Genomic DNA, 12,489 nt, shown 5'->3' on the forward strand with positions numbered 1-12,489 from the left:
TTACCAGTCAGATACTTACTGTGTTCACCATTTTTTCAAATGCTTCTTGAGAAATGAAATAGTAATCAAGTCTGTTTTCTTCACCAAAGTAAGCTGTCCTGGTAGTGTGACAGGGTCTGGAAGATATATGGTATAATCAAGAAATAACCTGTTTTCAATCATAGAAGCAGCTATGGAATAGGAGAGGGGGAAAGGGAAAATACTGCAAGTCACTTTATTTTTAAGAAGAAATATGAGAAATATAAAGGGGTGCAAATCATACCACTAATCCTGCATATTTGAAAGATTAACCCATAAATAAAATAAAAAAAATTTAAACGTAACATTACATTTTGGCTATAAATCCCCACCAACCCAGGATAGCCTGAACTGAAGCTGTCACAGCACCCTGTAAGACAGAAATGATGAAACCATTTTTTTTCCAGTTATGTCAGCTTGTGGATGATATAAAGTAGAATCCTAAATACAGAAAAGGAGACTAGGAATTAGGCTGAACTGTGGGGTCAAGGAAGAGATATAAAGACCAATCTTTAAATAGACCCCTAACAGTAAGGGGAGAAACAATCCTGAAACTAGGGAGATAAGTGGGATACGAGGCAGGAAAAGTAATTGCCTGCCACCACATGGAGAACAGGATAAACCTCAGATACATGAGCTTACTACCAGCATGAAACACTAAAAAACCCAACCCCCAAACAGAACCACAAAACCTCAGCTAAGGCAATGCATGTAGCAATTCTAGACTAAAGTATGCAGTGGCTCGTGTTCTGCTTCAGGAAATCATATTTTTGCTTCTTGTTTCTGCTTTGGTTTTGTTTTTCATTTTTACATATCCTGTAGGATAAGAGGAACAAAAGTACAAGGTAGAGCTTTGGCATTGATTCACACTGACATTTTAACTCTTTGACTTCTGATGCACTGGCCTGGAAAATATGGCAAAATACATACCGCATACTAGTATAACACCTGCCAGGCCATTTTTCATTTATTCAAGGTAGCTGAGTTATAAACCATTAAGAAGTTTAGTCTACAATGCAGAGCATGAACTTAACTGTCATGGCATTAGATGGTGCCACTTTTTTTATCAGCAAGCTGTGGCAAATGAGAAAAGCGTGCTACACATGGACTCTGTAAAATTTCACTTCAAAGGCTTGATTTTCTTTAAGATATTATGAGTGCATCCGGCTTTAAAGGTCATTCCTTAGCACTAGCCAGATGGTTTGAGGGTCCAATTTAACTTTATTTTTTGAAACACTTTTAAACATTACAACCCTTTTTAATTGCAAGGCCATGTTTACATTCAAACTGCCAGAGTGTCTTGCATGAAATACATTTTTAATGAGTGGAATGTTTGAAATTTAAAAGTGTAAGCCATAAAATTGCTTAAATCTCCACTGAATAATTAAAATACAACTTTGCTTTATGGTTGCAATTTTCTGCTCTGTTAAGATTCTGTCTCTCTCCCTTCCCCCCCCCCCCCCCCCCCCCCCCCCATGCATAAAACTTCTAGGAAATAAAATACACAGTATAAAAACAATGGTCTTAAAAAAAACACATAGTGCTTGGAAAGTTTCAATTGGCATTCAATTAGCTTGCAATTTCCAATCTTTCAAAACATAGTAGCTGTTTTAAAGGAAGGTAAAAAGTCATTTTTCCAGTCACATAACCTTCACAGATCTTTTCTTAAAATGTCCTTTCAACTTGCCAGTTTAATGATCTAATCCAGCAAGTGGCTATAATCTGTGTACAGAGCAGGCAGAAATACAAATAGGCTCTTTCACCATGGTATATTAAATTAGAGGTGTATTAAATTAAGAGTAGAGGCTACCACTAGACATCACACTGACATGCAGAATATGGTCCTGCGATGCTAAGAACTCTGAGGAGTCATTCTCACATATGCACATATGTGCCCATGGTCCCTTTCTTACAACTCACCACTTCAATACCCAAGAGTGCCCAAATAGAACTGGGGGGTCCTATTGCGGCAGACACTATACATGTGAGACTATGGGCAAAGTCTCGTTTAAAATGAATGGATAAATTAGTGTAATAAAAAAAAGAGACAATAGAGGAGAGATAATATAACAGGAATATAGACCAGTGCCAAATGGCATGTGCTATAGGACCTATGAAAGTCAGGTACTGTGAGGAATGGAATGGGTGGACAAGAACAGCTTGCACTGCCTAGTTCTAGGCACCAGATAGTGGTGATCTAACTTAGCCAGACTTTCCATCTACTGTGCACTGAAAATAGGTAGGTACCTCGTGGAACTGATTCACAAAGGCTGAGTCTCCCTTGGAAAGAGAGAGTTTCCCTCCACTAAATACACAGGCAGCCCAAGGCGGTAAGGATCATAATTCAGGTCTTCCAGATAGGGAGAATTAGTTCTCGCAGCAGGTGGTGAAGTCTGAAAGGTGCCATTTGCTTTGATAACACTACTCACAGGATAATAAACTGGTCCAGCAATTGCACTTGCTTCCTTTCGTAGCTTCTGGATGCAGTCTGCACATGCATGCTAATGTTTTATATGCAGGTACATTACAAAAATTAAGAGAAATGCATACATATCTAAACAGATGCTTAGGTTGAGTGGCATTAGTGAGCATAGATAGAACAGATCAATAAAAGAAGCACTAAACAATTTTGTTTGCTGTTCACCTTTGAAAAGAACATGATAATTTAAATAGCTTTTCTTTTAAGGAAGTATTTGATGACTTCAGGCAATCAAGCCCTGTGAAGAGATAAAATGCACAGCAATGAACATTTATTGGCTGTCTTTAACTTTTAACTTCTTTAAAAACAACAACAACCAGCAGCAATTCTAGCCTTGATCACTTGATGTTCTTTTAAACTTACGGAGTAAACTTACCCGTATCTGAAGAAATTGCTGAACTGTCTGCAGATCTTATGAGTAAGCTCTCTCTTACCACAGGCTAGAGGGCCAACTAATACCAGCATGGGGTAGGGAGCATCAAGACTGGGTAAAGTGCTACAAGAAAGGAAAACAAGCAGCCATTACATTACCTACAAATGAAGTCTTCAGCAACTTTGTATAAGGTTTCTGCAGAGATTTTATCGTTATTTCAACTAATCTCACCTGTCTATCACACTATTCACATTGTTCACAGTGTAGACAAAAATCAGGGGAAGCATGTGCTCAGTTTGATATGCTCTAAACATAAAAATAGCACAAAATACTACACTAAAGACCCCTGGGTCTCTTTTGCAAAAAGAATAATGTTATGTCTACTATAATCTTTTCTGATTTATAGCCTTTTCTGAAGCTCCCTCTGCAGTTACAGTGTTGCTGGGATTTGTTTAAGAGTTTTCCAAGTCTATTGCAAAGATGTTAATATTTTAATGATCAGGATAATAAGCCTACTATGAACCTGGACTCAATCCTACAAACCTTTACAGACTCCTGCATGTAATCTTGCTGACTTCTGTGGCCTTGTCAGATGAAGGTGACAAATTTGTAAAGAACTCTTCAATTCAATACAGTAAGAAAATCTAAAAGTGTTTAAAATCCACTGAACACAAATAACACTACAATAAAAGAATCCTAAGTGTTGCAAAAATACAAAGCCCTCCATTTTCTCCATGCTGAGCAAATGCTTAGATCCTCAGACTTCCACTTCCTGCTGTAAATACTAGAATTACTAGCATTTCTGCACTTTTAAGTGTCCAGCAACTTATTTAGACAGCTAAAAATGGAATGCAACTTTGGATTCTCATTTTTAGATCTCAGCTAGATCTTAAGATTATGCCACTTGAAAATATGTCAGAAATAGTTGAAATAATTTCAAACCCACTTATTTTTACCTAATGAAATAGCTTTAACTAAACTTAATCTATGTGCCTTTAACTTCCATTTAATGTGATTTAAAACAGGTGAACACAAATACTTGAAAACAGAGTATATTTCTTTTACCTTACAAGTAACTAACTCCTTAAGAAGTAATGATAACCAATACAAGCATGGAGGAAAAAGATTTCAAATGGCTTTACTCCTGTTTTACGTTCAGCAAACCAGCTCTATTATCTACCAGACTATATGTATGTAATGGGACTTGATGCTTCAGAAGCGCTAAGATGATAATGCAATTCAGTCTTCTAATTCTCCTGTGGAATACTATCTTCACAGAAGAAATAACAGATACACCTAACAAATTAAGAGACTGGCTGGAGTCTGTACATATGTGCTGTTACTAAACTCTGAAATGAACCCGGATCGAGGTTCAGCATTTCATCCACTAGACCACTTCAAAGCAAGGCAGTAGCTGAACCCTTGGGAGATTTAAGGATTTTTTACTTACTGTTCCAATCGATGACATTTACAAAATATTACACAACATTAGCACAATAAGCTTATTAGAACAATACATTAAAAATACTAGAGAAGGTAAAAATAAATTTTAAAAATCCTTATCTGAATCTGTCAGGTTGTGACATTCCATTCGATACAAGAAATGTCTTTCTCCTCTCTTGATTATTTGAGCTGTTCAGACTCTTTCTCTTTTCTGACATTTGTGGTAAGGAAAAGACCAGTTTAAGACATGACCCCAGGAGGTTATTAATGCCAGTTGTGGATTATTATAAATGAATGCGCATTATTACAAATAAACCATTCCAAATACGGGAATTCCAGGAAACATGTTTAGTGATTAGAGATCCAAAATTTATCAAGACATAGAAGAAAGGTACTTATTCTTGCTCAAGGCCATGCCCTTCATGAATAATGATGTCAAGGCAGGTCTGTGAAGACAGAACCCTTATCTTCAACATAGGTTTAATATATTCATTCTCCATGCACAGAACCTGTTACATGCTTGCAAATTGCAGAATTCCTCTGTAATATTTTCTTTTACAAGGAAGTGTTATATCCAGTAATGATATGATATACCATTACTTGACATGATCATACTCAGAATTCAAATTCTTTTAAATAAATTTCCATTGCTCAAGTCCCTCACATCCTCAAATTCCTTCAATTTATTATTTCATCAGAAGAACATGGAGAACACTTCCATACTACTGTCCTTCATTACATCACTACTTACTGGTTCTCAAAAGATAAACTAAAGGTTTTGGTTTTCCTACAACTTGTAAGCAGTATCTTGTAAAGAGTTCTTGGCTCATTTAATTTCAACTTTCTTTGTCTTTGGCAGGTACAGTAATACAGTGCTGTGCAAGATTAATAGATTTCAAGGCCAGAAGGGACCACTGTGATCATCTAAGTCAGACTCCCTTCATCACACTGGCTACAGGATTTCCCCGAGTTAGTTCTTCTTTCAAGCTTGATACCTGGGGTTCCATTGGAACATATTTTAATTAAAAATGTTCCAGTTGCAGAGAATTCTTGGTACACTTGGTAAATTGTTCCAATGGTTAATTACTGTCATTATTAAAAATAATCATGCTCTATTTCTTCTCTGAATTAATTTATCAATAGCCAGATACCAAGTCTCATCATGTACTTGCCCAATAGACCGAAGAAGTTTTTATTATGTTATTAAATTTCTACTTCCGATGTAGCAGTTATAACTACGAACATGCTACCTTTTTAAATATCACATGCATTTCTAGTAGGGGAAATATACACATAATATTGCTCAGTGGTGTGTTACCATGTAATTAAAGATAGAATCATAAGGCACACAGAGAAAGAGAAAGGCATAAGCAGTTTAATGCTAATGTTTTCTGACTGCAGAGTATGCAACAGTGTAACTTTTTTGCTTTGTTTTCAGGTTTTATTTTTAAGAGAGATATTAATAAATGAGAATTAATTAGAATCACATCTAAAAAGATAGATGCAAATTAACTGTACCAATCTGGTTCCAATAAGCATTTTATAGTGTCAAGAATGTAACACACCATCATTAGGAAGATTTCATTAATGACTGTGTTGTGTGCTTTCCAGCTGAGCATGGGCAAACATTCAAAGAATCATTAACAATTTTGGTCAGTACCATAAATGCTGATCTGCATGTTTATATATTTGTGTATATGATACCTCTGACAGAAGACAGAATTGTTTCTTTCCAGCAATGAAGATACACATACACAACCCAGTACACAAATATATAAATAGAGCCTATGTCTGCATTGGAAGAAATCCATGACTTTAGGTAAAACTATGGTGCTTTTTATTTTATTTTTTTTAAGAAATCTCCAACCCTGCAAAACAATAAATAAATCTTTGGGGTTTTTTTTTTTGTTGTTGTTGTTAATAGGCTGTTAAGAGTTCTCAGAGCTATCATCACACTGGGACTGCTCCTGTCTTTCATCAGCAGTCCCAGAAAACATAAGATTCACAATAAAGATATCCTAAAAATAAAAATGTCTGAGTTACTAAATCATGGATCTTAAATCAGGTTAATCAGTTATGAATTAAAATGTCCCAAATGGTGCTAAAACAAGGTGTGGGGCACAGAAGTTGATCTCAGTGCCCATTGTAGCCAATGTAATTATAAACCATGTATATTTCATAGTATCTTTCATCACAGTATGTCAAAGTATTCATCATGGAAATATCATAACACATCTGCAGAGCAGCAAAGTATGGCCTTTTCCATTTTCTAGATGAGAAATGAGACTGAGAGAAGTTACCTGGTATGGCAATGGCAACACTAGAGAAAGAGATTTGCTGCTCCCTTCTGTGCTTTAAGTAGTGGTCAGCATCATCTCTTCCCAAAGGTGGAAGTAGCTGGACTTCCCTAAGTACAAACTTGAAATTTCACCTTACGAATATAAAATGTGTCTCAAAGCCACAAAACAATTTTGTTCACAATGGGATGCCAATAGGGTGAAGAGAAAGAATAAGTAGAATAGGAAGAAAGTATGTTTTACAGCTCTTTTCTGCCTCTAGAGATTTTTAAATTGCCTTTGGGTATTGATAGAAATTTGGCATCTTTCATTTACGGTGTAAACAGCCATCTGTTTCAACAGATTGTTTAAAAAAAATGGAGCTGTGGACAATCTGTCTCAGACTTTAGAGGTGGAACTAACTTCGTTTAATAATCAATTTCGACCAAATAAGATTTGCCTAATTTCCAGACTGCTAACAGAACGTTATAGAACTTCTCTTTCCTAGATTAATTTAGAGGTGGGAGAGGGACAGAAGAATGTCCTTCTAAATATGACAACATATTCTGCTTTGCTTGAGTGCCACCCTCAGAAGTAAATGTGAAGTGGAGGTAAGCTTACCTGTCAAAGATTCTCTGGGGCTGCAGCATGCTATACATAACGTGAGTCATATGATCTTTAGCAGCAACAACTTCTGGAGGAGGATCGTATTTATTCACAGCAGCAACCTGCTTCCACAGTATGGGGGAAAAAGAAAGAAGAGCAGTGATGTAATTTTTTCCAGCTGCAATATGCCTCGCAGATCACTATGAATAACAATGGCTTTATATTTATGAGGGTCAGTCTTTGTGTTTGACTTGTCTGTGGGTACTCTACTACCTAAATCTTTTCAGGAGATTTAAGCACAATGTGATAAATGGATGGAAGGCAGCCATATGTAGCTCACCATCTTTAATATAATCAACCTTCTACTGGAAAGAAAACAGGATGCCACACAAGACACAAAGTAATTCTGCTTAGGTTTTAATTATCCATTAGTTTGCACCCTCTCAGTGCTTGTGGAAGATGCTGAACTAAAATCCTTAGGGACTGAAACCATTAATTTTTTTGTCAGAAGAGGAACAGAGTGGGCATTAACCAAGTAAGCAAACTGCCATTTTCACTTGACAATGCATTTCTGCCTTTTCTGCAAGGAGGATTGCTCAAACTCCAAGAATTTGTTTCCTCCATCCATTCTGTTGAAAGCTCTATTGAGGATACTGATGGCTAATGAGTTGTATATATTTTGGTATTATTAATGCTATCCACTCAGAAACAGGTTAAGAACTACTGAGTCATTTCATGTAAACCATCAAACATCAGCTAGCCGACACTGCTGCAAAATCCTGCTGTAACCTTTTATGACAGCCATGCCTGTATGAGCAAGCAGTATGGTGCAATAGGAGTGGATCTTAAAAACAAACCAAAAACCCTCAGGGCCCAATGTTCACACTGTTTGGGGGGAACTAGGGGAAGGGAGTTCATTTCACTCCAGCTCTTGTTTGGTCCTTTGGTCTGAATTAGGGGCTAGGAGCACATTAGGTGCATCCTGGTGCATGTCATCTGGTTAAGGTGTCCTAAAGAAGTCTAGTTCATCTATCACAAGATTATTCCACAATAAAAATCAAGCACAGCAAGTAGGTAACTAGCAGTTTCATTTCAAAACTACACTTCTGATCTAAACTACATTTCTGTATGTCCATTTTGTATGTCAGCGAGACAGGAGAGCTGGTGCCTCCAAATTGAGTTTGACAAGTGAATTTATGAGGCTAGAGTAGACATTCTAAAATAACCTGAGGAGAGGATTTTCTGAAATAACTTTAGTCATCCAAAAGTTAAGTGCTAGTCTAAACCAGTCACCCAGGCTTACTTTTACAGTCCATAGAGAAGGAAAAAATTCTTTAATATATTCAGAATTTTAGTGAAGGAAAACAGATTCCCATATAAAACAAAGAGTAAGATCAATATCTCAGGTAGGTGGGGTAAATGACACTCTGGTATCATCCCTTCTTTGTGTTCATGATAAAGAGCACCTGGCACTAAACAAGAACCCTAGTATTTATGCAGCTAAAGCTGGGAGTGACGAATTTCCTATAAACATAACTTTTAAAGAATAATTCCCTGAAATCCAGCCACAATTGGCAGCTGTTAATCCTAACAGTTCTAGCATGACTTGGTCCCAAATACTACATGCAGCAACCAAATTACAGTAGAAGTGGTACAAGGGGTAAAGGCTTTATTACAACAGAAAGTTACTCTAAGCAGTCTGCGCAGGGTTTTTTTGGAGGAGAAGATTTTACAGTGAAAGCTGCATGAAGTAGAACAGGAAACAAGCACCATTATAACTTTCAGAGTTCACTTTGCTGTACATGTTACTAAAAAAAAATAATCCAACAACAGTATTTTAGAAGTGGCACAGTGGTATCAATTCAGGTATTTCATGAATGTAGTTGCCTGTTTGGATTCACTAGCTGAGTAACAATGGCTGCTAAGTAAATTTCTTCACTGAACAAAGCTTTTAGGTAAGCTTTGTATTTTTACATACCACAACAGCTCCAGAAATTCTGTAGATATGTATCTAGATTTAAAAGCAAAAGTGTCTGAATTTTTAGCCTATCCTGGGGGCTGAAACATAGGAGATTTGTCACACCCAAATGACTACAAAGCTACATTTGCATGCAGTTTTTTAGAATCTTCACTTAGGAAAAATTCCAGAATGCTCTGATGTTTACATACCTTTTCTTCCACTGAAATCTTCTTGAGATCCAGTTCTGTTAGTTGAAGCAACATGAAAATCACCAGGAGCCAATAATCTGTTTGCTCCTGAAGGACAAAGTTTCCATTTTGGCATAAAGTACTTAACTTCATCAATCTAATATTTAATTTCAATTGGCTGAAATGAAATTGGCCTTAACGCATTGCAACATAAGAAGCTTTTTACCTTGACAGATGTCAATACACACTGTACAAATTCATCCCCCCACAAGCTTAGCTTCTGCAGCAAAACCTAATAGTTATTCAAAAGTCTGGAGGTACATTGCTCAAAAGGTCAAGATGGGACTTCAAAAATCACCACCCCACCCACTAGAACACCAAGAAAGATTGTTGGATAACTAAAAGCATTATCTATACCTAATCTGGAATTATGTAATAAACTATGGTTCATACGTCTAACAGTAGTACTATAGGAACTTTAAAAGAGAATTTGCATTACAAAATCTTCATCATGTAGGCTTTCAAGTCTGAGACAATAAAAAAGAATAATTAAAAATCAAACTCAAAAGCTGACACTGACAAGTTCATGAAGCTTCTTAGTTCTAAAAACAGTAAGGTCCTGTTAAAACAACAGACAGCTGTCTTAAGATGAATGTTGCATTTGTAAGTTATTAAAACAGTAATTGAAAGGAATATGATGAGACTTTGCTTAGGGAAAGGACTTCTAAACAGAGAAAGCCTTTCAGATTATCAAGGACCAGGGGCAGCTTATTTCGGGCATTTTTTCATGCTAATTTCATTGTGTGCCATGACCGACCATTCTCACAAAAGCCAATATAAAACTGACAATTAGAGGAAGACCTTGTTAAATGCTTCACGTTTTTCTTCTTTCTGACATTGGAAATCACTATAAAATTCACACAAAATTTAGAAATCAAAAGAGTCAGGATAGAATCTTCTTTGATCACTCAGGACAAATTACAAATGCAGAGCCAAAGTCAGAATTTCTGGTATTTTGGAAATGTCATTGTTGTTGATAAAATGTATGCTTAATTAATTAATTGAGGACTATTATGGGAGCCACACATAAGAACTGAGTAAATCCTAACAAAGAAAAGAAGATACAGATTCCAGAGAGACATGATTTTGAAAGAGGTACTATTAAGTTCCTTTGAGATTTTCCCAGGAACAATTGAAAACAGACTTTTAAAGCAAACAACAAGGGGATCTTTTCCCAAACAAAAATCATGGCATACTGTGAGTAAAGACATATAAATGGATTTGCAAATGGAATTAATAAAATTCATATTCATGGATTTGCTATGTGGATATTAAACATCGTGATTCAAAGTTCCCTGACAAAGGTGGGTAACAACGCCAGGGAAACCATTACCCATTATTTCTTGTACCAATTCCCTGAAATGATCTGGCCATTCTCAGAGATAGAAACTGAGGTTAATGGATTCTGGCGCGATCCAAAACAGCAGTTCAATGTTCTTAGTTCTGTCTTCCTCTTCAGTTCTTTCTTACCTGTATGGGATTTTTTAAAAGATTTAAAACTCTGAGGAGATGCAGATCATCAATACGTTCCAGTTCACGCAGCTCAGCAATCTAATTAGTGATAGAAACAGAGCATAAATCAGTAGCAACAGAATCCATGATAACTATGGGGGAAAAAAAGTATTTTAATCCCTGCTTTTAAACTCCGGACATAAAAAATTTCATTATACTCACAAAATGGGTATACATGTTAACTGCATTCAATAAGGCACTTCTACTCACAAAAGGCAGAGAACTTGGATGTAAGCTGGAGAAGCAGTATAATGCAGACAGCAATTTCAAACCACCTGCATTTTTCCAGTTCTTTCAAATGTCAAGCCCTAACACATTTAGCTTTTATGTGGCTGATGTACTTAAGTGAGGCAATTCTGCAGTTATATTTGTGCTTCAGTTGACTAGCAAAAAAAATTCCTTCTAAGAAGAGTTTCTTTTCACTGGAGCTCAAGTTCATCATACCTAACTTGCAGCACTTGACTGAAAAGCATCAGCATAGTTGTCCTTGGCTATGTCCAGAGGGCGAGGCATTCCATTTAAGGTCTCATCTATCCACAACGAAAGCCTGGGCTGGCTGCACTCAGTCACATCAGATACACATTAGAAGTTACAAGGGATTAATTAAAGTTTGTGTGCCCAAAACAAAGTCACACAGAGGCACTCGTGCTAGACCCTGAGTGAACAGTTGTAAGGCTCTCAATTAAAACAAAATGGGTCAGATGGCATTCAGTCGCCTCATTTTAGCCATCTGTTAAGTTAGCTCAAGTCAGTTGCTTGATCTCACTTTATAATCACTGGAAAGAGGCAGTTCCAAAGGTCATCAGATCCAAGGTAGGCTAGGATGAGTTGCTTTGCAAGGATACCTGCTTGGTTCTACTCCACTGCTGAAAGACTGAACCTAGAAGACTTCAGATTCTACCCCTAACTCATACTCAGCTTACGTAGTGTCCAAAAACATAAACCTCAACCATGGCCAATATTCATTTTAAGATAAGAAGCCCACCGTGGAACAGTTTTGACTTAGTTAGATGTCATTTGGGTAGATTTCCTAAATAAATCATAGAGTGCCAACTGTCAACATTCAAAAATCATTGAACATGTATATGAGATACGTGGTTTGCAGGTAAACCTATCGTGCCCGTTTTTGAAAAATCAAACATTTAAGATCATTCTGGGTGGTACTGAACTAAAGTAACTCAGATCTTTCTGTGTTAATTAATTAAAATTCTCTTCAAATTATTCTTCAGAAGGAAATGTTAAAAAAATGGTGGCTCACTAAACAGTTTCAATAACATAATTATAAGAGGCAAATTTTGATGAGGTAAAATTAATAGCTTTTGCATGCCGTAAAGAACAGTGAAAACTATATGAGGCAATGGAAGTGGTGTTATTACTGTTAATAGCAACCATACTATTAGATAGTTTCCTGTCTTGTGCAATTGATATACCTTTAAATGTCAACGTGAACACAGTGTGAGAAAAAGAATTCATACTGTCTTGAATTAAATCCTGTAATTGTATCTTGCATGTGGGGAAAAAAGACAGAAAATGTTCGATTCCTGGTTTATATTTTCATTTCTTATTTTCTTAGA

At 36.5% G+C, this 12,489-nt stretch overlaps 1 protein-coding gene across 1 annotated transcript in view; it reads right to left on the reverse strand.

Annotated features, from left to right (window-relative positions):
* The window catches only part of LRGUK (leucine rich repeats and guanylate kinase domain containing), a 41,463-nt gene that overhangs the window by 16,954 nt on the left and 12,020 nt on the right, over positions 1-12,489 (reverse strand). Inside the window, exons 8-12 of the mRNA XM_055710703.1 lie at positions 10,874-10,954; positions 9,365-9,451; positions 7,211-7,317; positions 2,874-2,993; positions 20-116 (exon numbers count right to left, since the gene is read on the reverse strand). Of these exons, the coding sequence (XP_055566678.1) occupies positions 20-116; positions 2,874-2,993; positions 7,211-7,317; positions 9,365-9,451; positions 10,874-10,954 (492 nt within the window). The remainder of the gene's footprint in view (positions 1-19; positions 117-2,873; positions 2,994-7,210; positions 7,318-9,364; positions 9,452-10,873; positions 10,955-12,489) is intronic.

Source organism: Falco cherrug, chromosome 5, assembly GCF_023634085.1.
Source record: "Falco cherrug isolate bFalChe1 chromosome 5, bFalChe1.pri, whole genome shotgun sequence".
Classification (NCBI taxonomy): Eukaryota; Metazoa; Chordata; class Aves; order Falconiformes; family Falconidae; genus Falco; species Falco cherrug.